This window comes from Salvelinus sp. IW2-2015, unplaced genomic scaffold (assembly GCF_002910315.2).
Source record: "Salvelinus sp. IW2-2015 unplaced genomic scaffold, ASM291031v2 Un_scaffold1804, whole genome shotgun sequence".
Lineage (NCBI taxonomy): Eukaryota > Metazoa > Chordata > Actinopteri > Salmoniformes > Salmonidae > Salvelinus > Salvelinus sp. IW2-2015.
In genome coordinates, this window is record NW_019943177.1 from 13,204 (window position 1) to 39,794 (window position 26,591).

The window sequence follows — 26,591 nt, forward strand, 5'->3', positions numbered from 1 at the left end:
AACTTCATGGCAAATAAAAAAACACAGAATGTCTCTCTTTTCATCCTTTCATTTCTAGATACTTTGGGCAGTATAGGGATAGGCTATGCCATTAATTTCAAGTTCTTTATAGATAGTTCATATTCTCAGTGCATATATGGGCTGTACAATTGCCTTTTATAAATGTTTGGATGTGACTATAGACCGGTAGATTTTTTATGTATTTCAAATGTTGGTGTGATTTCATTTAAAACATAAAAGTATCATCCCATAAATGTATTTACAGAGGGGCAACTATTTTTAAGCAGGCGAGTTCCACGGACGTCATTCCTCAAACTGAAAGGATACAGCCCAACCCAACAGAGATTAATGTCATTGCACTTGCATGTCGTATATTTAGTAAATTCTCCAGATTGGAAACGATTAAATAAATATAAACGTTAAAATGCCCTTGTTTGAAGGGTTGGGGAGTGGAGGGGAGAAAACTGCAGTAGTCATTGATTTAGGAGCAGCCTACACAAAGTGAGTATTTAGCTAGCTAGCTATGTTGTTAGCTAGCATAGCTAACTTTGGCTAGCTGACTACGTTATCTACTGTTAGCAACATTGGCCACTGGCAGTTATAACTGCTAAGTAATGAACATCAATCAGAGGTTTCATGGATTTAAGTAAATATAGACCGAGTGTCCACTGTTTAAAGCACGTTATTTAGTTAGCCAAAATGTGTTAGTAATATGCTATTGCTGAAAAAGGGCTAGCAATGATGTTTAACGTTAGCAAGCTATCTGTCGAACAGCAGCAGTATGGCGCCCGGGGCAGGTCATATGAGAAACAGATGAGACCCTCAATGACAACTCTGCTTCTGTTTCTGTACTGTATATTGACACGCACTAAGGCCTTTTGTCAATGAATGTGGACTCAATGAGTATTGACACTGTCTGACAAGTGCCAATGATTTCACCCACCAAACTAAATGGTTTTGTATGATGATGCAGATGTGGCTTTGCTGGAGAGACGGGCCCCAGGTTCATCATTCCCAGCGAGATCCAGAAGCCTGGACAACAACAGGTGAGTTAGTTACTGAGCGAATGACTAGTGCTATTTAACTTATTGACAGACCATGATAAAATGGACAACCTCGACCTATAACCATTACTGACGGTGTGTGTCTTCTGTCACAGTCTATCAAAGTAGTTCAGTACAACATCAACACAGAGGAGCTCTACTCCAACCTCAAGGAGTTCATCCACATGCTCTACTTCAGGTGAGGCTCTTTTGACGAAGTAGTGTGTGCAATGACTGACACATGGATAGAGAGAACCTGAAAGTATCCATGGGGAAGAAGCCATTTTGGAAATGCAGCCCAGGTCATAATAACATGGATGATTGAGTGACTGTGTAGTCTAGAATAAATGTCTGTGTCTACTCCCCTCCTGCCCCGCCCAGGCATCTGCTGGTGAACCCTCGTGACCGGAGAGTGGTGATCATCGAGTCAATCCTCTGCCCCTCCCACTTCAGAGAAACTCTCACCAAGGTCTTCTTCAAACAGTTTGAGGTACTGTCTGAGACCACTGATCTACAGTTGAAGTCAGAAGTTTACATACACTTAGGTTGGAATCATTAAAACTCGTTTTTCAACCACTCCACAAATGTCTTGTTAAAAAACTATAGTTTTGGCAAGTCGGTTAGGACATCTGCTGTGTGCATGACACAAGTCATTTTTCCAACAATTGTTTACAGACAAATTATTTCACTTATAATTCACTGTATCACAATTACAGTGGGTCAGAAGTTTACATACACTAAGTTGATTGTGCCTTTAAACAGCATGGAAAATTCCAGAAAATMATGTCATGGCTTTAGAAGCTTCTGATAGGCTAATTAACATCATTTGAGTCAATTGGAGGTGTACCTGTGGCTGTATTTCAAGTCCTACCTTCAAACTCAGTGCCTCTTTGCTTGACATCATGGGAAAATCTAAAGAAATCAGCCAAGACTTCTATGGAAAAAATTGTAGACCTCCACAAGTCTGGTTCATCCTTGGGAGCAATTTCTAAACGTCTTAAGGTACCGCGTTCATCTGTACAAACAATAGTACGCAAGTATAAACTAGAGGTCGACCGATTATGATTTTTCAACGCCGATACCGATTATTGGGGGACCAAAAAAAGCAGATACCGATTAATCTGCATTTTTTTTTATATATATATATATATATGTATATTTGTAATGTTAGGTTCTTATTTTTCAGAGTAAATGACCCACGGACACTAGAGAAGCTTTAACCAAGTTTAATTTTTCCCAAAGGTTCTATACAGCTGTAATCAGACAGCAAAACATTTCTCTCCATTGATTATATACATCCTACTTAAGACACTCCCTCTCTCCAGTCCTTAGTTTATGCCCAAGAGAAAGAAGCTAACCAGATACTAACCCTGATTAATCCTTTAAGGGGAACTGACCTCACCTGACCTCAACCCCTCCTTCACCTAATCCACAGATATCCATCTGTCTTCCCTATATCAACACATCGCTCTCCTCTCCTCCATCGAACACATTCCAAAGCCTTCTGGCTTTTTACAGAGAACCCTTAACTTCTGACACTAAACCCATTCTCTTCCACTCTTCCTATCCAAGGCTTCTTCTCTATCATTTATTTAATATCTCAATGTTCAAAGTTTAGCCGATTCCAACAGTAATAATGACAATTACAACAATTCTGACTGAACACTTATTTTAACTTAATATAATACATCAATAAAATCAATTTAGTCTCAAATAAATAATGAAAAATGTTCAATTTGGTTTAAATAATGCAAAAACAAAGTGTTGGAGGAGAAGAAAGTAAAAGTGCAATATGTGCCATGTAAAAAAGCTAACTTTTAAGTTCCTTGCTCAGAATATGAGAACATATGAAAGCTGGTGGTTCCTTTTAACATGAGTTTTCAATATTCCCAGGTAAGAAGTTTTAGGTTGTAGTTATTATAGGACTGTTTCTCTCAATACCATTTGTATCTCATATACCTTTGACTATTGGATGTTCAAATAGGTACTGTAATGAAACAGGCAGGGAGCAGGTCTCGAACCCTCGACCTTCTAGCCCGAGGTCCGGCGCGCTATCGACTGTGCCGCAAAAGCATGCTCGTGCGTGCAGAGTCATTTCCGCGCTTATAAAACCGAGGTCGTTACACTACTCCCTCCTTGTGCTAGCTTGCGACTCTACGTCTTACAGGAAACTAGCTCAACCGGCCAAGCACACCACTGTCGTGATGCAAGTTCGATCACTTCTGACACCAATGTAATGAAACAGGTAGGGAGCAGGTCTCGAACCCTCGACCTTCTAGCCCGAGGTCCGCGCGTATCCGTGCTCTGCGGCAGAGTCGATTCCGCGCTATTTAAAACCCAGGGTGTACAGTACTTTAGTATTGCCAGCCTAATCTTGGGAGTGATATTTCTTCAAGTCATAAATAGCGCAATGCTTGAATCACAGCTAGAAGCAGCTGGCAAATGCAGGAAAGTGCTGTTTGAATGAATGCTTACGAGCCTGCTGCTGCCTACCACCGCTCAGTCAGACTGCTCTATCAAATCATAGACTTAATTATAATATAATAACACAGAAATACGAGCCTTAGGGCTATATATGGTCAAATGCGGAAACTATCATTTCGAAAACAAAAACGTTTGTTCTTGCAGTGAAATACGGAACCGTTCCGTATTTTATCTAACGGTGGCATCCATAAGTCTAAATATTGCTGTTACATTGCACAACCTTCAATGTTATGTCATAATTATGTACAATTCTGGCAAATTAATTACGGTCTTTGTTAGGAAGAAATGGTCTTCGCAGTTCGCAACGAGGCCAGGCGGCCCAAACTGCTGCATATACCCTGACTCTGCTTGCACAGAACGCAAGAGAAGTTACACAATTTCCCTAGTTAAAAAAATTCATGTTAGCAGGCAATATTAACTAAATATGCAAGTTTAAAAATATATACTTGTGTATTGATTTTAAGAAAGGCATTGATGTTTATGGTTAGGTACACATTGGTGCAACGACAGCTTTTTTCACGAAGCGCTTGTTAAATCAAACCGTTTGGCGAAGTAGGCTGTGATTGAATGATAAATAACAGGCACCGCATCGATTATATGCAACGACGGACAAGCTAGATAAACTAGTAATGTCATCAACCATGTGTAGTTAACTAGTGATTAGTGTAAGATTGATTGTTTTTTTATAAGATAAGTTTAATGCTAGCTAGCACCTTACCTTGGCTCCTTGCTGCACTCGCATAACAGGGAGTCAGCCTGCCACGCAGTCTCCTCGTTAAGTGCAATGTAATCAGCCATAATCGTTCCAAAAATGCAGATTACCGATGTTATGAAAACTTGAAATCGGCCCTAATTAATGTCCATCCGATTAATCAGTCGACCTCTAGTATAAACACCATGGGACCACGCAGCCTCATACCGCTCAGGAAGGAGACGTGTTCTGTTCCTAGAGCTGAGTGAACTTTGGTACAAAAGTGCAAATCAATCCCAGAACAACAGCAAAAGACCTTGTGAAGATGCTGGAGGAAACGGATACAAAAGTATCTATATCCACAGTAAAACGAGGGCCTATATCGACATAACCTGAAAGCGCGCTCAGCAAGGAAGAAGCCACTGCTCTAAAACCGCCATAAAAAAAAGCCAGACTATGGGTTGCAAACTGCACATGGGGACAAAGATCGTACTTTTTGGAGAAATGTCCTCTGGTCTGATGAAAGAAAATAGAACTGTTTGGCCATAATGACCATCGTTATGTTTGGAGGATAAAGGGGACGCTTGCAAGCCGAGAACACCATCCCAACCATGAAGCATGGTGGTGCAGCATCATGTTGTGGGGGTTCTTTGCTGCAGGAGGGACTGGTGCACTTCACAAAATAGATGGCATCATGAGGGAGTTAAATTATGTGGATATATTGAAGCAACATCTCAAGACATCAGTCAGGAAGTTAATGGTTGGTCGCCAAAATGGGTCTTCCAAATGGACAATGACCCCAAGCATACTTCCAAAGTTGTGGCAAAATGGCTTAAGTCAAGGTATTGGAGTGGCCATCACAAAGCCCTGACCTCAATCCTATAGAAAATATGTGGTCAGAAGTGAAAAAGTGTGTGCGAGCAAGGAGACCTACAAACCTGACTTAGTTACACCAGCTCTGTCAGGAGGAATGGGCCAACATTTACCCAACTTATTGTGGGAAGCTTGCGGAAGGCTACCTGAACTGTTTGACCCAAGTTAAACAATTTAAAGGCAATGCTACCAAATACTAATTGAGTGTATGTCAACTTCTGACCCACTGGGAATGTGATGAAAGAAATAAATGCTGAAATAAATAATTCTCTCCCCTAATATTCTGACATTTCATATTCAGAAAATAAAGTGGTGATCCTAACTGACCTAAGACAGGGAATTTTTACTAGGATTAAATATCAGGAATTGTGAAAGACTGAGTTTAGATGTATTTGGCTAAGGTGTATGTAAACTTCCGACTTCAACTGTATATATCTTGAACCACTTTGCCGGAGGCAGGTGATTGCTGATGTAATGAACCTGGTACAAAAACCCTATCCACCCTGACTAGATAGGTGTAAGCAAAATGGTGAATGCAATGCTCCCCTAAGCCAATTGAGAAGCTAGATGGAGCCATCTCCATATTGCTCACTCCTAACAGTAGTCTTACCCATGATGCATCTGTGTTTCCAAGGTGCCCTCGGTGCTGTTTGCCCCCAGCCACCTCATGGCCATAATGTCTCTGGGCATCAACTCAGGCCTGGTGATGGACTGTGGCTACACGGAGACACTGGTGCTGCCTGTGTATGAGTGCATCCCCATCCTGCCAGCCTGGGAAGCTCTGCCTTTGGGTGGAAAGGCCATTCATAAGTAAGTAGTGTGCGTGRGTGTTTTTTAGTTTTTTTTGATGGCGTAATCATGTGAAGTATGTCGGCGTATGTGTTACTTTGCTTGCCTCACATACTAAACTTCAGGGAAACAACCTGTTGTTCACCTCTTGAGAACTGTGCTTTTCAAGCCGTAGTTTCTTGTTTTGCCGGCCTTGACAGAATGAAGTGTATCGAGGTGTGTGCTTTCAGAGGTACTTGTCCCCCTTTGTTCTATGTGGCTGTGTGTTTTCTACCCTTCAGGGAGTTGGATGGGCTCCTGGTGGAACAGTGTACAGTAGACTCAGACTCCAGTACTGGACAGAGTCTGCCTACAGTCATTGGTAAGAACCCCACATCAGAAACCTACTTGTCAATAACACCAGCAACTTACCTCACAACTGACGCAGTGCTTTGTCATTGTATAAACTGTGTTAGTTTGCTACCACCGTGGATCCTCTTGTGGCTTTACCTTGCGTTGTGAATAGCTGTTGTTGACAATCTTGTTRGTTCATTTTTCAAATTGAGTTTCATGGTGATGCTGGTGTTCCGTTGTTATAAGAAAGGAATGAAAGTTATAATCGCTCTCCGGGTGAATCAATCATGCAGCATTTTGTATTCAGAAGTCCTTGTTATGGCGTGATGTGAAAGGAAGGCGAGACCCGCTATTTCTCTCTTTTGAATTATGTATATACACATGGCCTTCTTTCTCTCCTTCTGTACTGCATCCTGGGGGTTCTGTTCTGTTCCGTTCTGAGAGTGAATCATCACGAAGAGCAGCAGTAGCTCTCTAGCTAGCTGACACAGGGCTAGGCAGTTCGGATAGGCATCAATAATTAAAACAGGCATAGCGTAAACCGCCTCGCTCTCTGCACTACTGAACCACACCACTGCAGAACCACGGCAGTGTGTTACAGTCAAATGAATAACGTAGACTATGCATTGGTTCGACTGTTATGAATGCATACATTAAACTGTAGCACACAGATCTGGAGCAGGTAAAAGGTATATATCAAATTGGGACTAGTGAACTGCTCTGCACTTATCAAGAGTGGATACTCTCTTCACTTTCTCCATAATTCCTAAACCCATGAGTGCGCCTCCGTAGTCGATTGCGGTTTCCGCTCCTTGTCTCAGATGCACCCCCCATGGCGTGCCCCGTTCGATTGCAACGAGACTCAATCGTTTAGTACAGTAGCAGAAGCATTGACGTGAAATTAKGGGCTCTGTGAGGTTTGTGTTGAAGGAAGGCTAAGTGGGTCATAAAAAAGAAGTCACTTTCTTTTCATCCTGTCTTTCTTTCCCAGGCTCCATCCCAGAGGAGGTTGTAGAGGATATCAAGGGTATGTTCAAAAGAGACTGAAACCACTTTTTTTTTTATTGCCTTCATACAGACAAAACAGACAATGCTGGGACGGGATTCCTGTTTGGCAGTTAAATTAAATGGATTTTGCTACAAAGGGCAGCTAAAGGGAAAATATTTTCAAACACCCCATTCATGTATGTTGGTGGTGTTGGTGCTACTATATTCACGTAGACCCTCTAATGCTGTTTGTCTTGTTGTCCAGTCAGGACCTGTTTCATCAGTGACCTACAGAGAGGCCTGAAGATCCAGGAGGCCAAGTTTAACCTGGGCGGCACGGCTGAGGTCAGTGATCTTTGACCCCCAAAACTGGGCAGTCAGTCATGACTATGTTTGGATTGTGTCCGGTATTTCAAAGAGTAGTTATTGCTGTGTTCTTCCAATAAATGCCTTTCATTAAAGTTGGTGTGGTGAGTATTATAGTCCAGTGCATTTGAGACCCTCACATCCATGTTCTTCCCCTTGTAGCGTCCAACACCACCCCCTGATGTTGATTACCCATTGGATGGGGAGAAGATTCTGCATATTAAGGGACCAATCAGGTAGCTGTTTGTCCTCTGGTCCCCCCCACCCCCCTGAATAGCTGTTACGCTCTACTAACACTAGCAATGTGGGAAACTATGGAAAATATCCTCAAATATGGAACATATCCTCAACTGACTACAAGTAATGATACAATGACAAGACACGGCAAATGGGTTGTCCATTTRATTCATGTCCAGTGCACTTCCAAACCTAGATATTTGGTTCTGTGTCTCCTCTTTAATATCTGGGTCACCTTCTATTATTGAATCTGGGCTGTCTCTGCAAGGTCATTCATCACGAGTGTCTGTCTGCTCTTCTCAGCAGCGGCTAATGAAACGCTGCAATTTCCCCTTGGGGTCCCAAAAATGTTTATTGAATTGAAATAAGGGTTGTTATTGCAGGGACTCTTTGAGTGACGTGATGGTTCTGTTTTGTAAGGAATCGTAATACAATTCAGATTTATTGCAGGGACTCTGTGATGGAGATGCTGTTTGAGCAGGACAACGAGGAGAAGAGTGTGGCCTCTCTGGTGCTTGACGCTCTGGTCAAGGTAACATTTGTATTGGTTTCTTTCTGCTCGAACAGCAAAGAGATGAGATGCTGCCGAAATATGTGGGTACTGAATTTGTAAGTTGCAACACTGTCTTCATCAGTAATTACTGCACAATGTTGCGTCGGTCACAACGGCCTTTCATCAGACATCTGCGTCTTCTAATTAAAATCAGCCATTCCATAATTCCTTCCTTCCTTATTTTCCATTTTGTGATGAAGAACGCTTCCCCCTGAAACGTACGAGAGACTTACTTTTAACCCTGTTACCATAGCAACACTTCCAGAACTCTGGTTCACCGAGGTGAAATCGGCTTGGTTCCTTTGAGAGGAGCCTGATCAGGCCAACGACAGACCATTAATCTCAATAGGCAGTGCAGCCTCCATTACTCTTGCTGCTGGCCCAGTGCTTGTGCTGCACTCACTCTGTAAGCACAGTACCATAAGCACTCGTTGGTCTCAGTGGACTAGTTTGACAGGCAGTCGCAGGAAGCTAGTTAACAGTCCACTCCACTTCTCTGCAGTTTACAATGTCAATGAGGTTTCTCTCCTGAGAGACCAGCACTTCTGTCCTGCTCGGGAGTAACAGGGCGGCAGGGAAGTCCGAAACCTGAACCTCGTTTATCATGCTCATGTCCAGGTGAGCCTATGTCAGCGTTTATAAACTTGCGTGACCATTTTCCTCTCTAATTTCAGTACATGCGTACATTACGGACATACTGCATGGATGCTGAACTACTTCTACCTGGCTAGTCAGAGTCTTGTTCCTCTCTAGGTTTCTTCCCACCCAGGCCCTAAAGAGTTTTTCTTGCCACTGCTGCCTCTGCTTGGCACAGTTTGCTGTGAAGCACTTAGCAAGTACAACTGATTTAGTGGCGCGGAAATGAACTAAATTTGAATGATTTGATTCATTGAAACATTTCTGATCATGTTTAAAACAAAATCTTATTTAACCTCCATTTCTGTCCCYTAGACATTAATAACAAGCCTGGGAGTTTAATTCCAGCTTGCTGTTAATTTTGTGAACAGGACATTTGTGAAAATATGACTGATTTGATACATTTGTAACCACTTGTGTGTTTCCATCTGAATAACCCCCTTAGTGTCCCATCGACACTCGTAAGGCTCTGTCTGAGAACCTGGTGATCATCGGGGGCACGGCCATGCTGCCTGGCTTCCTGCACCGGCTCCTGGCTGAGATACGCCTCCTGGTGGAGAAACCCAAGTACCGCGACGCCCTGGCCACCAAGAGCTTCAGGCTGCACAGTCCTCCAGCCAAACCCAACTGCACCGCATGGCTTGGAGGTGAGACACAGATTAGTCTGATAACCAGCCTTGACACTGTAGAGCTGTATGGATCCGATGGGTGTAGGAATACAATAGTAGCTTAGCTGCGAGGTGATTGATACTACAGCTAGTGGCCATGAGTTAGAGATCAACCTGCCCCCCCCCCCCCCCCKSKCTGATTAGGTCTAAACCAGCTGTGAATAACCCTGTGTCTCCTGCTTTCCTCTCCCTGTGTAGGAGCAATDTTTGGAGCACTGCAGGACATCCTGGGTAGCCGCTCCGTGTCCCGTGACTACTATAACCAGACAGGCCGTATCCCTGACTGGTGCTGTCTCAGCTCCCCACCCCCAGAATCAGTATATGATGCAGGGAAGACCCCACCACCGCTCATGAAGAGAGCCTTCTCCACTGAGAAATAAACCACCAGATCAGACAGTGTCTACTTCTAGTCTGCATCTGCTATCTATGTCATCCTGTACCCTAAATAGTACACTACTTTGGGCCCTGGTCCTGGGCAAAATGGTGCCATTTCGGACGTAGTCCACACTAGACACGACAAACTCATCCCAGACATAAAAAGTTAGACCTACCAGATGTTATAGGTACGTCTCAATAGTCTATCGTGGCTTCCTCTAATGCTCCCGAGTGGCGCAGCGGTCTAAGACACTGCATCTCAGTGCTAGAGGAGTCACTACAGACCCTGGATCGATTCCAGGCTTTATCACAACRGGKCGTAATTGGGAGTCCCATAGGGCCGGGGTAGGCCGTCATTGTAAATAAGAATTTGTTCTTAACTGACTTGCCTAGTTAAATAAAGGTTGAAAWAAAAWAWAAWAAAATGCCCTTCCCCTCATCTGCACTGAACAGAATTGGTGGTGGTGAGAGCAGTATGGAAAAATCCTGCGACAATGGAGACAAGGCCATGAAGTCACGGTAGACTATGGAGATGCACCCAGCATCTCAACCCCCAGACGGCTGTGGGTTATGGGGGTTGTAGTTTTAGTTCTGTCCGCCTTTATGTGCCTGTTCTTGTTCTGTAAGACTCCTCCTGACCTATGCCACACTGCCATCCAGACTCTGCTCACTCTTATCGCTAAGCTACAGCTCACTGATACGGTAGTCAGCATTTTATATGAGAGAACTGTGCTGTGGCCATGGATTCAGAGGTCACGTAGATCAGTTCCTGGCCCAGATCCTTGTAAACAAGGCGGTCTTGATTTGTGGCCATGTGTTGACCTCCCCTTGAGGCAGAAGTGTTGGTTTGACTCTGCCGAACTGATGCGTTTCATGTTAAAACATGCTGTTGAGCTGCATTTGGAAKCTGTCAGTAAGAAAATGTACTGTAGGTGAACCAGATGCATTGCAGTTCAGTATTCAAATGTTGCTTTGTCAAGTTGCTCTTTATGTAGTCACTGTGACTGCTACCCCAGGKATTGTTTTTCAGCAAATATGAAGTGTTTTATTAGCCATGTATTTATTGTTTCTTCTTTGCCATGTAAAACATTGCAATATCCGTTTCAATCTCCCAAGAGCTCATATCTGTAATGCGTCAACTCAAATACCGTTAAATAAACATTCCTGAAACGTTCACACTGTTGCRCGTATCCTTTTCCTTAGTGTTGTCTTTCCCGTCTTGTCTGTTGATGTCGCTCTGCCCCCTCAGTCTTTCATGAGACTTCTTTCTCACTCTTCGAGTGATGTTTCACACTGATATTCCCACAGCTTGCTTCACTGTTAAAACGCATACTGGAGAACATGAATAATATTCGGTCTTTAAGGATGTGAGGAGACASCAGTCAGGGGTATTGTTTGAAGCTAGATTAGGGGTATTTCCTAGCCTCTTCTAAAGTAACGAACACCAGGCCAAAGTAATCCTCATGAAGTGCCGGGTACTGCTAATACTGTGTGACAGTAGTGAGTCTGGCAAGCAAACACCAAGTGGCTTTGACTCTTTTTCTGTCAAAGACCGACAGATAAACATTTTAAGGTCTTCATCGTTTTCGGGTTGATTTGTTACGCTGCAAAACTATGGGACCATAATGCACCAAGTCACTGACACCATTGTGCGGGCGTCTATTCATTATTTCATGAGTTTCTTTTTTTAACCTAGCACCTGCAAGTCATTGGATGTGCTTACACTACGTTTGAAACATGAATGATCTATTTCTGGRATGAAAAAAGGACAGCACCATCATCGCGTATGATTGTGTGCAATACATGCAATGTGACTGTTTTTGATTCAAGGTTCTCTATCCTCCTGCATTCATATCAGCTTACACATACACACACACTCCCGAGTTCCACAATGACGTGCAATCATATTGCCGAGATCCCTTTGTGCCTGTGTTTGACTGTATCATTAAATCAACCCTGAACATACCTGTCTGATCAGGTTTTGTCATTCTAGTTGATTATAGATCCCATATGGGCATTGGGATCCATATACTGTCTGGGGAAAATGAAATCTAACACTAAAATGTTCAGGATTTGGGTACAACATTTATCGCCCACAAGGAGGCGCCATAGTGAAACCGAAGTGTGTGTCTGAGGTTGTGGTTGTTTGCCCTCAGACGTCACGTAAATCATAAACTGTTTAGGTGGTTGCTACTGTGTGTCTGAACTGATGTGGCGTCATTACCCAAAAGATTGGCAAAGACTCTGGGGAATTCTGCTGCACCTCAGACTCCGAGACCAATCACCAGTTTGACTTCATCTCTACCGATATACACACATGCACATGCACACCAATAGTGCACGCACACGCACACACACACACACAAAACATGTCTCTCTCTTTCATCAGCCCCGGAGCTATCTCTGTGGGGGTCTCCCCTGTGGCCCTACAGGACCACCTATACTGTATGTTAGTGACAGTGAACCCAACAAGACTTCCCCGACCCAGACCCCTCAAGGGTCACACTCCTGTTCTCCTGAGATTCCYCTCCATGTTAGGAGAAATCTGACTAAGCACTTCTTGGCAAACTCTATTCTCAAGTTCAAGTTCAAGTTWGTTTATTCGTCATATACACATGATATACACTGAGTATACCAAACATTAGGAACACCTTCCTAATAGTGATGTCCTTTGGGTGGTGGACCATTCTTGATACACACAGGYAACGGTTGAGCTTGAAAACCCCAGCAGCGTTGCAGTTCTTGACACAAACCTGGGAGCCTGGCATCTACTCCCATACCCCGTTCAAAGGTACTTAAATATTTTGTTTTGCCCGTRCACCCTCTAAATATGTCCCAGGAAAAAGATTGTGCACAATTKCTCGGCACATATCCGTCTTAATTTGTTGAGTGCCTTCCTACTCTCTCTCCCTCTCTCTCTGTAATGTCTCTGTCCACATCTGGGTATGAGGAGATGGGTATCCCAAGGAGACACTCATATAGAACAGTCCCACCTAGGGTTGCAGCAAAACTTTCCCAAAATTCCCTGCTTTTCCAGAAATCCTGGTTCCGGGTTTCCTGCTTATTCCCTCCTGATTCCAGGCATCCTCCAACTGGGCTTTCGGGAAAACCAGGGAGTTTATTGAAAGTTCCCAGAATTTTGCAACGTTTGTCCCACCTGCTGTTGCTRTATCCTGGGAAAACTCCACCAAGCCTGGTCTCCATTTCCCGGTTTCCCTCCTCTGAGACTGGGGAATCACAAGTCACTAAGGCTGGGCTGGGAGTGGGACTTGGGCGTCAACTCAGTTCCCAGGGACAGAAAGTCACAGCTGTTAACTTTGACCCCGCTATAGGGCCCTCCCCGAGTAAAAAGCTGACCGACTGACTGCTATACTGTTCTTTTCGTTCATATTGTGGATTTCTCCCAATTCAATGAATTATAGGCCTGTGGTGAAAGAGTCAAACCATTGTATACAGTATACATCACTCAGAAGGATAACAGTGTCTACCACTCTTGTATACACACCAAACACCCCAGAGTGTGTGATAAGTGAGATGTGTAAGACGGAGGGCATCATCTATCCTGGTTATCTCTCCTCATTCAAAACAAAACGACCTATTTAGCCGGTTGTCTATCACTCTGGTTTTAACAACAGAAATGTATGATGATTCCACAGGTCCACTACCAGTAACTGCCCACTGGGCAAAAACCGGTTGAATCAATGTTGTTTCCACATCATTTCAACCAAAAATGTCAATGTGAATCAATGTGGAAAACTGATCAACGTAAGGGAATCTCTTCTTTTTTTCACCCAACTTTTAACCAAATTCCAATGTGATGGTGAATTTGTTTGTTGATTTCACATTGACCTCACATTAGTCGACAACTCAACCAAATGTAYGTAAAAAATAGACGTTGAACTGACGTCGGTMCCCAGTAGGCATATTCATCATCATCAGGTGTGAGAGTTGTTCTTTGAACTAATAACAGAGCTGTACCGTTATCATGGATGGAGATACAAGGTCATCTTTCCCTCTAGGTGTGAGTAGCATGGCCTATGAYTGGCACATGCACAGTGAATTGTGTATGTACACTGGCCCCTCAGAGTGTGGTCCCTGTCGGGTCTTACCCCAGACATGATGAGGTTATCATGGCACCACTCCAAATATGAGCAGAATGTCTGAAAGGGATCCTCCTCCTTCATTCCTGCAGTCGTGTAAACGCACCATCTCCATCCCACGTCTAGACAGATAAGGTGTGTTTGTGTCTACTGGCAGAGGAGGGTTCTAATCTACTCACCCTTASCCACTGTAAAGACTCGCCGCTGCGATGGGTCAGAAGCACCAACTCACTCTAACTCACTCTAACTTGGGTGGTAAAAATGAGCTCTGAGAATACTGCATAGATTGGAAGTCGATGACGTGCTTTCCTTCCTTAAGAAGTGTTTTGAGCACTTGAAAAAGCAAAATATCMGGTTCATTATCCTAATTCATTCATTATCTTGGAAAATAAATGGATGATGAGAATTTGTAGAGGCTGAAYGTAAACAATCAAGACTTCAGTGCGAGGGAGGACTGGCATGTTGTCATATCTCTCCTGCACATGTCTCAATAATGAACTATCATGTTCATTCCTTCATCAAYAATCACTAAGTATCATACCCTATCACTTATAATTACACATCTGCTGTATTAATTAATCATCATACAAAGGGATTCAGAGATAATGAGTAATTTCCAAGAGTGTGCAAAGCTGTCATCAAGGCATTTAAGGCTGTCATTTAAGAATCTCAAATATAAAATACATTTTGATTTGTTTAACACTTTTTTGGTTACTACATGATTCCATATGTGTCATTTCATAGTTTTCGTGTCTTCACTATTATTCTACAATGTCGAAAATAGTTTTTTAAAATATAAAATAAAAACCTGTAATGAGTATGTGTTCAAACTTTTGACTGGTACTGTAAGTGGGGAGAAAGTGTTCGTYTGAGAGAGAGAGATAGAGAGAGAGAGAGAAGGGGGGGGCGGAGGAGGGGGGGTCTGGAGCAAGACATAACATTATGGGACACTGGAAAGCTTTGATAAGCACTTTAGTGAAAGTAACCTAATTGAATTTCACTAATCACCTTTAGATTAGGCTATATCCAAGCGCTGCAATATAGTATTTTACAAAAAGTCAGTCCTACTCTGACTGCTCTTCACGGGCAGCGATAGTCATACAAGGGTCGCTCACTCTGTAATCGCGTCATTTCTACAGTGGTCGATAATACGRGCATCTCTTTACCTTGACTCAGGACTGTCAATGCCGACAGCCACTCAGATTCAGTGAAATTATTTTGTAAAAATTTGACTGCAAAAAATGAACACTTTTTCCTTCAAGATGCACAATCTCGTCGGCGTCTCGCAGATTTTGGCAACTCTTATGTTCCACTTGGCACCTACTCAGGTAAAGTAGTATGACTGTTTTATAGCCTGTCACTATCAAGGACAACAACGAACATGTGTTGTGTAAATGGTTAATACAGTTTGTCATGTTGTGATGATATCATTCGGCTTTAGTTCTTGATAAACAATGGTTCAGCCTCCTTGAAAACCTCTGTACTCAGAAACAAATAATGATAGGCTATACATCCTCCTATTAGTTTTAATATAGCAAGTAACACTTTATTAATTTTGTACTTTATTGTATGCWATGTTCCAAACTGGACTCTCTGTAAAAGGTGAGTTCGTAACTGCTTCACATGTCTGTATCTCCAATTTCTTCTCTGGCCCCAAAATGTGACTCCCATTACGACTTCACGTGAAAAAGTAATGAGTSACATTTAGAGCTATTTTTTTCTAATACTGTATCTCACTTTTTGTCATCACGKCTCACTTTTACAGTGAGTTCAACATTAGGGAGATCGTAAAATATAGTTAATCCTCTCCTAGCGTATATTGACCCCCTAATACTGAAGTGGCATCAAGATAAATAATGGATAACGATCAGGGTAWTACAGTAGTCAGTCTACAAACGCATTAGCAACACATTCAACAGACACTGAGTGCGACCACCTGCATTGGGCTGTTGAGGTTTTCTGGGAAATGTAGTTTAAAGTTTATACCGACGTAATAGTTTATACAGGGATGCTTTTTACTGTTTATCGCGACAGCGTGTTGCTAATTACTCATGCGAGCAGATATTTACAGCAGCAGAAGTCACAGAAACAGATATCCATCTGCAGCTGCTGGCTAGACCACCTGGGACGGAGCAGATATGTCACAAGAAGATGGATGATATTTACATTTCTAAACGCTACAGTCTGAAAGTGAGAACAGCTGGGAACGTACACACATATTTGGTGCAATATCTTTGTGGCACCAAACGTATGGACAGGGCGCACCAAATAATGCAGTAATGATGAGTTAATGTTGTAGCTGGGAATGTAAGACCGAATGAGTGTGTTGGGGATCGATAGTGAAAACAAATCATGATTTTGTCGGGTGGAGGGAGGGAGCTGGGATCAGAGGAGAGATAGAGACCCGTCGATCACACGGTGGAATAGGAGGACGTCCTAAATAAGAGGATAAAGATGTATAAAATGTGTTGTTTATTACATGTAAAGTACAAGTCTCATACACAATGAAAGCACTGTGGTGTTGCAGGCAGGGAGAGGTGGAGGGACATGGGTTGGTTCTTAGGGACGTAACGGTAAAAGTTCATTACGCAGGTGCRTCCTTTTCCTGTAGCAACGCCTGACCCGTATTGAGACATGGGATGTATCTCAACAATCAAAAGTGGCATCCTCTCCCCTTCTCCTTGTGGAACAGCAGGACTGGTGATACTGTCAGCTGACCAGTGTTTTCAGATCAGTACAGATAAATGAGAGGAGATGTGTTTTACCCACATTAATGCGATGCACTCGGCAGGGTGTGCAGTGTCATTGTCACACTACTGCTCAAGCGAGGAACTGTACCACTGTAGCCTCCATGTATGTGAAGTGTACTATGGTCCAAAATAGAGGAGTGTTGTCAAACTTTTAGTTTTTGTTTGGGGAGGGTTGTGTGTTTTTTTTATTGGGCACGGGAGGGTAGTGCGTTTTTCCCCTGGTTTACATTCTCTCTTTTGCAGGTTTTACTATATAATTTRTTCCATCCTAGCCTAATTTCCTCATCTGCTTACATGCACCTCCCCTATATCATGGCGTTTTGGTACTTACCTTATGCACAACTCTTTCCCGCCTCGAACTTTTACTATACCACATGTCAATATAGTCTACCAGTCMAACTGTTTATCCTGGCCTCTATCCACCATTCATAGTGACAATAGTGGTAGGTGGAGGCCAGGTGCATCATTGCGCATGAAAGAACAGTGAAGACATGAGACACGCAGCTCAAAAAGGTACCCCATTGATATTGCTTAGGGACAATACAATTATACTAGCAGCCTACAACRCCACAATGCAATGAATAATTGCATTATTGTTTTCAAGTGAGTACAAAATTCCACTCTWGGRTGCAGWGAAAATGTCATTTGAAAAAAAGCGCAATAGCCCTGTGATTTGAATGTTTCATACCACTTGGATCAGTGGGTGGGTCTACTCTCAACAGTTTATACGATCTAGAAAGGCACAATAGCTGGCCAGCCTGGCTGTATTTTTTAAACCTCTGATACTGAGATACGCTGTCTGTTGCAGGTCATCATTCTCCCAAGTCGTCCTATAATAACGTGGCGACATATGCTTCTGACAGGCCCAGTTATTCAGGAAAGCTTAAAGCGCCCTCTGCCTCCTCTCCAATKCGASCAGCTATACCTCAAGCACCTGGYACCTAACGCTTCATTATAGCCTAACTATMTATCATTTCACTTTTTAAACACYACCAGTCACAAMGTTTTAATCTGCTTAGGCTACATCAAATGTATCCTGTAGACATGCGCACATTCATCCAAAACATCATTCCAGCATCCTCAAAATGGCTTGACATCCAGTTTTAATGCGAGTAAAGTCGTACCATATAAAATAATCATGACAGCTGTAATGGAAACAGGAAGTTTCGTCACAATTATATGAATGCAAACAGATKATTTGATCGCTAGACATGGCGGGATCTTTTTGCGTCGATTAAAAGCTATTATGCGAGAAATGGCGGRGGAGAACGCCTTTATGCGAACAAATCGATATCACAAGCATCATATTGAATTAAACTTGGAGTCACGCGTGACGACATGGTGAGTGTTCCTCCCACTTTGGAAACCATGCAMTTTATTKGGRTACAGATGAAYTAKATTATGATGAACTTCACAGGGTGGTGAAAGTGCACGGTGATGAACTTGATGCTCCTTTCAATAAATATCGAGGGTCTTATTCTGGTGACATGATGATCAATGCTTGGATGCTATTTGACAAATAAAAATAATATCACACCTTTGTCCATAATAATCTCATCATGTAGTAAACAATACCTGCACTGTATCTGCAAGCTGTTGGCTAGAGCACACGTGCCAATACCAGAGTGGGCACATTTGCTATACCTATGCAACATTTTTWGTGACAAAACCATCAGTAGGCCTTGAGTTGAAAATTAGATGGAAACCCATTTAACTTTWTTTTTTGGTGCATGGAAATTTAACCTTAAAATAAATATTTMTTGTACACTATGTATTTACACACAGACTTTTATCCGCAACAAGTCAATTTGATGGAAACACAACTCTGATGGGAAAATGTGCATAATGTTTTTATGCAGATTTTTGAARATTTGCATGAAAATCTGTCGCKAATTGGATGGAAACCTAGCTATAGACACCCTWAAGCAGGGYTGTCAYACCTATTTTTCCTGTGGGTCACATTTGGTTATATTTCCTTGCAATCAAAATGTGGAAAAAATTGTCGTCTAGCCAGTGTTTTTTCCATTTTAGATTCTCCCTGACTGTCTAGTGATTATTAGCGAGCTGGACTGTCAAGAATATAAGTCCATTATCATTTCTACACAGTTTCGATTTGCTTTTATTCCTTTTAAAGTATATTGAGTTCATCCCCCCTCCCCKAAAAATTGTTTTTGTTTCAATTGTATTTMATTTTATAGCCTATTTAAACAAAATATTCAAACCACCCACCGGCTGGATTAGACCCCCCCACGTGCCGTATGTTTGACACTCCTGCTCTAAAGACTCTGGCAGGTGCACTAGTCCAGTGTCACTTTGATTATGCTGCACATCATTGTTCACCAGCAGCCCCAAACATCTAAAGAATAAGCTACAGACCAGCCAAAACAAGCTTGTAGGAATTGTAATACAGCATTTATTGTCTGTGTCTCTGTAATGTGTCTGTATCTACATAATGTGTCTGTGTCTCTGTAATGTGCCTGTGTCTACATAATTGTATACGTATGTATTTATGTCAAAAATAGGGACACCAATGGAAATAAGTCTCTGACCTTATTGAGCAATCTTGATGATTTTCCTAAATCGTTGTACTGTGTATATATACTGAACAAAAATATAAATTAATCAATCAATCAAATTTACATCAGCTGATGTTACAAAGTGCTGTACAGAAACCCAGCCTAAAACCCCAAACAGCAAGCAATGCAGGTGTAGAAGCACGGTGGCTAGGAAAAACTCCCTAGAAAGGCCAGAACCAAGGAAGAAACCTAGAGAGGAACCAGGCTATGAGGGGTGGCCAGTCCTCTTCTGGCTGTGCCGGGTGGAGATTATAACAGAACATGGCCAAGATGTTCAAATGTTCATAGATGACCAGCAGGGTCAAATAATAATAATCACAGTGGTTGTCGAGGGTGCAACAGGTCAGCACCTCAGGAGTAAATGTCATAGCCGATCATTCAGAGTATCTCTACCGCTCCTGCTGTCTCTAGAGTTGAAAACAGCAGGTCTGGGACAGGTAGCACGTCCGGTGAACAGGTCAGGTTTCCATAACCGCAGGCAGAACAGTTGAAACTGGAGCAGCAGCATGGCCAGGTGGATTGGGGACAGCAAGGAGTCATCAGGCCAGGCAGTCCTGAGGCATGGTCCTAGGGCTCATGTCCTGTGAGAGAGAGAAAGAAAGAAAGAAAGAAAGAAAGAAAAAGAGAGAGAGAATTAGAGAGAGCATACTTAAGACAGGAGAAATACTCCAGATATAACAGACTGACCCTAGCCCCCCGACACATAAACTACTGCAGCATAAATACTGAAGGTTGAGACAGGAGGGGTCGGGAGACACTGGTAAGGCAACATGCAACAATTTCAAAGATTTTACAGTTCATAGAACGAAATCAGTCAATTGAAATAAATAAATTAGTCCCTAATCTATGGATTTCACATGGCATGGGCGCAGCCATGGGTGGGCAAAAGCCCACTCATTTGGGAGCCAGGTCCACCCACTGGTGGGCCAGGCCCAGCCAATCAGGATGAGTTTTTCCCCCACAAAAGGGATTTATTACACATTAAAATGTGTAGCATATATTTTTTATAATTGTAAATATGGCATCGAAATGTTGAAAATCTGATTTCCCCCTAACTAATCATTGTCTTCATCCGGCTCTGATCGTATTGTCACGAAACAGGCAGGGAGAGTGAGCTCGTCCGTGGTGGTTGGCAAACCCTTAAACTTCTGGCCCYTAGCCCTACGTGGCATCGACTGTGCCACAAAAGCATGCGGAAGTGGCAAAGTCAAAATCCACGTTTATAAACACAGGGTCACTACAGTTATGGTTATTTGTGGTCGTAAAAATGATTTTGAGTTCATTCTAGGGTGCGCAATTTATTTTGAATTTAGATTCGAATGGAGAAAGCTGAGAGCAGTGCTCCCTTTCTGTCACACTTAGCGACCGTTCTCTCTGCATGGTGTTTTGGGAAACGCATGTTACATCACTCGTAAACCGGGCCCGGGACTTTCCACTCTTCTACCTAAATCACTACAAAACCTGACCACCGCCTCCGTCTCACTTCAGGGGGTTGTGTGTGATAAAATAACCAGCTGAAACGCGTAGAGAGAAAATAACTCTTAGTGTCAACAGGATACATGTAATGGAGGCCAGTTAAAAAGGAGCTAATGGTGAGATTTATTAGAGCCATTGAAACCAGCCCAGATGGGACCACTGGATCCAGAGATACAAACTGACATTTATAAAATACAACTTATGAGAGAGAGAGGGCGAGAGAGAGAGATGAGAAAAGAGAGAGAGAGAGAGAAAGGACAGGAAGAAATCGAGTGAGGAGGAGAGAGAGGGAAAGAGAGACCCCGTGAGGTCAAGGATGGCTAGCAGAATACTGTGAGAACTCTAAAACTGTGTCTCTCCCATTGTCTCTGTGAGCTGCCTGTTCACTGTCTGGGCTTGTATTTGTTTGTGTTCATAGTTCCTGACCGGAGACATGTCTCTCACTGTGTCCAAACAAAGACTTACAGTYGAGACTTCCTGGGATGCCTTTTTGTACTTGTGCGTTAGTGGCCAGTGGGAAGAGACTAACGGTCATGTATCGTTGCCTATGGTTGGTTACGCGGCGTCACTATGGCGACAGAGATGGATGGCTGCAGTTTTGCCACATCACTGCTTCTTGTTGCTGCTGAGTGACAACACTCAGGTTTTCAGCAGCACTGTAACACCGAGGAAAATGTGTCTCCTTATAGACAGACGTTCTCGTTGCATGGCCTAAGGTTTGTTGAAACCATGGCTTCCTTCCATCAACCCGGCTGACGCAAGCAACGTGAGCTTGTGTCAGCAAGACTATCCTTTCCATGGCTTCAAGTTCACAAAACAGCTTGATTATTAACATCATGTAACAGTTTATTAAAACAACAGGGGGTATCATTCTACATTTGGAACTTTGGGCTTATCCAAACCATGGCTTCACCGGAACTGTCAACTCTCATTGGAACTCAAAAAGCCCCAGAGTGGGTGGAATCAGTACGTGAAAACAAGGAGAGAAAATCTTTGGTCCTGAGGAGAAGATCTCTCTCTCTCTCTCTCTCTCTCTCTTCTTCTCAATTCAATTCAATTCAATTCAATTCAAGGGGCTTTCTTGGCATGGGAAACATGTGTTAACATTGCCAAAGCAATCTCTCTCTCTCTCTCTCTCCTCTCTCTTCTCTCTCTCTTCTCTCTTCTCTCTCTCTCTCTCTCTCTCTCTCTCCCTCTCTCTCTCTCTTCTCTCAATTTCAATTCAATTCAATTCAATTTCAAGGGGCTTTATTGGCATGGAAACATGTGTTAACATTGCAAAGCAAGTGAGGTAGATAATATACAAAAGTCAAATAAACAAAAAAATGAACAGTAAACATTACACATACAGAAGTTTCAAAACAATAAAGACATTACAAATGTCATATTATATATATGCAGTGTTGTAACAATGTACAAATGGTTAAAGCACACAAGTTAAATAAATAAACATAATATGGGTTGTATTTACAATGGTGTTTGTTCTTCACTGGTTGCCCTTTCTTGTGGCAACAGGTCACAAATCTTGCTGCTGTGATGGCACACTGTGGGATTTCACCCAGTATTATGGAGTTTATCAAAATTGGATTTGTTTTCGAATCTCTCTCTCTCTCTTACTCTCTTCTCTCTCTCTCTCATCTCTCTCCTTCTGAGTCACGGCTCTCCTCTCTCTCTCTCCTCTCTCTCCTTCTCTCTCTCTCTCTCTCTCTCTCTCTTACTGGAGATGATCCTGCTATCCTACAGTATCCCACTGCACTGCTTTAGTCTGGATATAAGTCTATGGTCTGGACTCTGGGGCCCTGTAAGATTATTATGTCTGCCCCCTCTGCCTTGGTTGAGCTGAAAATAGGCTATAACAGAACTCTTGCTTGCTCACAGCTGTAGCATTTTCTTTCTACCACAAGAGTACGCTGCCCAATAAATATGTTCAGAGTCGACGTTTCTGTGACTGACTGAGTGGGCGTCAACTGTCACTATGTATTGGCTATGTTGTTCACAGTGATGTCTACCTGTGGTCATTTCCTTCTATCTGAAATATAACATAGCATTTTTTCGCCTTCTTTTTATTCCAGACTTCTCACTCCCCAGTGGAACCACACTCTAGAGGTAAGTGCCTCTCTTGTTCCTTAAATTAAGTAACCGTCTTATTAATATTTCTTAGAGACAGTGAATACATTGGTCAGCTGTCAATCAACCTGGGTCTGAGTGATAGTTCATTGGTCAACTCTTGTTGCAGTGATGCTGTTCCGGGAGGTCTTGGAGCGGAGTTTGTGTCGTTCGATGGAACGATTGGTGGAGGTGGAGCAGGAGTACCCTGGAGGGGTGGAATATATTTTTAGCCCTGCCTGCGTGCCCCTGTGGCGATGCGCTGGTTGCTGTGGAGACGAGAACCTGGAGTGTCACCCCACCCTCACACGTAACGTCACCATGCAGGTGGGGGTCACTTTGRGTCAGGAGGCCACATATTACCTTGGGCTACCCTCTTCCAACCTTAAAGAGATATATGTTCCGGTAAAACACCCAATGCCTGTCCACATCTTTGAGCGCATGGACACCTCAATGCATGTGTTTGTGTTTTCCTCTGTGTGTTTGTATGTGTGTCAGTTGATGAGGATAACTCCGACTGAGAGGACAGGGCAGTACGTGGAGCTGACGTTTGTGGAGCATCAGACCTGTGAGTGCAGGTAATAAAGCCTAAAATCATCTGACATGTAATGCTATCTAAGTAATTCAAAATAGCTCTTTCACCCAGGCACATTCTCTTAAAAACYGAGTTGTATTCACTGGGAACGAAACGGAAGCAATCAGGCCAAAATGGGAAGGGACTACCCTGACCGTTTTGAATAAGAAATGCTTGTTTTCATATGCCGTTGCCAAATGTTTTGCTATGGTGCGCACTAATGAATATGAATGACCTTGATGAGACTCATAACACCGGTCCTCTTGTTTTTAGACACAGGAAGATGCATTTMAATGAGAGGTGAGTAAGTTAATGATTACTTCTATGGTTACAGATCTGATATTGGGTAGCACTTTATTTTACAGTACAGTAATAGTGAAATGGTAATCACATAGTAACTACCTAAGAATGACGTGTTTGTTTCTGTAGATTTGTTAACTCAAGCCCCACTGCTTTCCCTCCTTTTCAGCAGTCCCAGAGTCAGGATCCATCCKAGGAGGAGGAAGCACAGGAAAAGATCCAAAGACTGTGGCAAGTAAGTGGCACTAGACTGCCCTCAGCTGGTGATGGGAAGTCTTACACACACASAGAGATACACACCAGAGAGAGACAGCGAGAAAGAAGCGAGAGAGAGGAGAGAGAGAGAGAAACTTAATTGCCTACGCATAATATTGATACTCATGCCGCAGTGGTGGGTTCAAGGGCTGAACTACGCAGCGACCCAGACCTCCCACTGTCGAAGACAACACACACTCCCATTCATATATATATATATTTTGTTGTTGTAATGTACGTAATCTGTAATGTACGTCTTGTATTGTAAATGTTTGGTATGCTTTGGCCATACATACTGCCTGAATATCATGCCAATAAAGCAACCTTGAATTGAGAGAGTGAGACAGAGAAAGAGAGAAGAAAGAGAGAGAGAAAGAGAAGAGGAATAGAGAAGCGGAATAGAGAAATGCTTTTAACAGTGTGAGCATAGCATCAGATGATGGAGCATTTACTCTGCCTGTTTCTTTGCAGGTGTCAGAACCCACACAGCTAGTTGGATACTTGGGTCCCCGTCCTTCCAGTCCGCTGTCCAATCACCACTCAGCTGTGGAATGAAGACAGCATAGGGGGAAACCAGACACCTACTCGTTTACCCCCCAGATACAAAAATTCCTCAACTCATTGTCCATGAAAATACACTAACCCCAAACTGCAATTTGCAATTTATACCAGAGTAATAACAACTTTAGTTTTCTGATACTGGATACCCAATATCAGCCTTGAGAATACTTTTACACTTTTACATGGATGATATTCTACTGTAATAGCAGATACAATAGCTCCACCTCTTGGACATAGAGGAGACGGACAGAGGGACGGCAGGGCAGGAGATAAGCAATTGCCAAGGGACAAGGGATTAAGCTGCAACTTGCAGGCAGTGTTCTTGAAAAGCATTAGGCCAATAAATGGATTTAGCTTCAATCTGGTATGGAACAACAACGAAGAAGGCTAAAACAGATGCAGAATGGGTGTGGACTGAATTAGGGAGAGAACGGACACCTTCACAGTATACCTCTCCCTATGATGATCATATTACAGTACAGAATGTTCTGAACTGAAGAGTGCATGATCAAAGGGAGGGATGGACATACTGTAGGTTATATCGAGACCTATAATGTTTATATCTCTAACTTTCATCAGACAGAGAAGAATAACAAATCCATATGGATTCCACTGTATTATATATGAAAATGAAATATATTCAAATGTAAATAAGTTTATAGCGATCACTGTATCAGGAATGGCATCTGGGAATTACATTTTGAGTTGTTTATGTTAGAATTACATCTTTGTCTTGGGAATGTGCTGTGTTCATTTACTGAGTGTCATGATGTGTCTGACTGACACTCTTGGAAAGGAGTAAATATAAGATTTTCCTCGGGTGGGTTGTTTCGATTGTGTGTGTGTGTGTGTCCTGATGCCCTCCCCTTGAAAACTAGTATGTCATGTAACAGCACACTATGGTCTCACATCACAGATTCCCCATACAGGCGAAATGCCAGGTTTCCACTCGTTACCACGAACACAAAGTCAAAATGAGCTATATCGTGAAAATTCATGAAAACAAAAATATGCTTTTTGGTCAGGGTTAGTCATAAGGTTAGGGTTAGGCATAAGGTTAGCAGTGCGGTTAGGTTTATGGTTACATTGCTAACAAATTGTAGAAATGGGCGGGGTTTGGGCCTTTGTAGCTGTGGTAACTAGTGACGGCCGAAATGCCTGTACTGTGCTACCTAAGATGTTTATAACTAAACCAAGATAGACAACAGCCTGTCGTTTCCAACGGGAACAAGTTAGTCATAGTGGGCAGAACAAGCAAGGATGTGGGCAGAGCCAAGCACGAGCTAGCGAGATCATATTGGCTTGTTCTAGAATATATCTGCATATTTCCYTTAGGGAACGKCTCRTTTGTAAATTCTCCTTCGCACTCGTTTTAAACAACGCAATTTGTATAAACGTTGTTGTTTTTTAAAACAAAGAGTAAAGTCTCCTAAACTTAGTCCACTCTGTTCATAACAGATTTTAGTTTTGGAAACAGAAAACTGTATTGGGATCAAATGTTTCATCGATGAGAACATTTGCAGAAGGTCGGCCAAAATCCATCTCGTTCCATCTTCTCCCACTGCCAGCCAGAGGGCTTCCTCTCACTACCGTTTTTGGAAAGGCCAAGCGGAGGCTTCACATTTATACATCCGGTGAAATATATGTGTCATTGTTCTATCTGTGGTACAACTCCCATAGTTCACTGTTGAACACAATGTCGTTAGATGGCATACGGGTGAAATATAGTAGTGGGTGGCCTAGACAGCACAAAACACTTCTCGAACACGACGATACGCCCACATACTTCCAAATATGGATAGGTGAGGTACAAAGACTCTAGACTAGAATATGGTGTCTCATCCGGGTTCTCACTGCC

The 26,591-nt window shown here is 42.7% G+C and overlaps 2 protein-coding genes across 3 annotated transcripts; both read left to right on the forward strand.

Moving 5' to 3' along the window:
• Positions 1 to 301: 301 nt before the first annotated feature.
• Positions 302 to 11,209, forward strand: LOC112072021 (actin-related protein 10). The gene is made up of 12 exons (XM_024139426.2): positions 302 to 501; positions 974 to 1,046; positions 1,160 to 1,242; positions 1,425 to 1,533; positions 5,726 to 5,901; positions 6,162 to 6,241; positions 7,205 to 7,240; positions 7,466 to 7,545; positions 7,729 to 7,802; positions 8,254 to 8,335; positions 9,438 to 9,639; positions 9,859 to 11,209. Exons 1-12 carry the CDS (start codon positions 425 to 427, stop codon positions 10,038 to 10,040), a joined length of 1,254 nt encoding a protein of 417 aa, XP_023995194.1. The 5' UTR covers positions 302 to 424; the 3' UTR covers positions 10,041 to 11,209.
• A 3,859-nt stretch (positions 11,210 to 15,068) lies between these two features.
• On the forward strand, positions 15,069 to 26,196 carry LOC112072029 (snake venom vascular endothelial growth factor toxin HF-like). 2 transcript variants are annotated; one of them, XM_024139447.2, is made up of 7 exons: positions 15,069 to 15,463; positions 23,010 to 23,043; positions 23,174 to 23,370; positions 23,542 to 23,621; positions 23,891 to 23,917; positions 24,087 to 24,152; positions 24,644 to 26,196. In XM_024139447.2, exons 1-7 carry the CDS (start codon positions 15,377 to 15,379, stop codon positions 24,663 to 24,665), a joined length of 513 nt encoding a protein of 170 aa, XP_023995215.1. In that variant the 5' UTR covers positions 15,069 to 15,376; the 3' UTR covers positions 24,666 to 26,196. The 2 variants fall into 2 exon arrangements, with proteins under 2 accessions (XP_023995215.1, XP_023995214.1); XM_024139446.2 differs by having other exon boundaries at positions 23,542 to 23,611.
• The last annotated feature ends 395 nt before the right edge of the window (positions 26,197 to 26,591 follow it).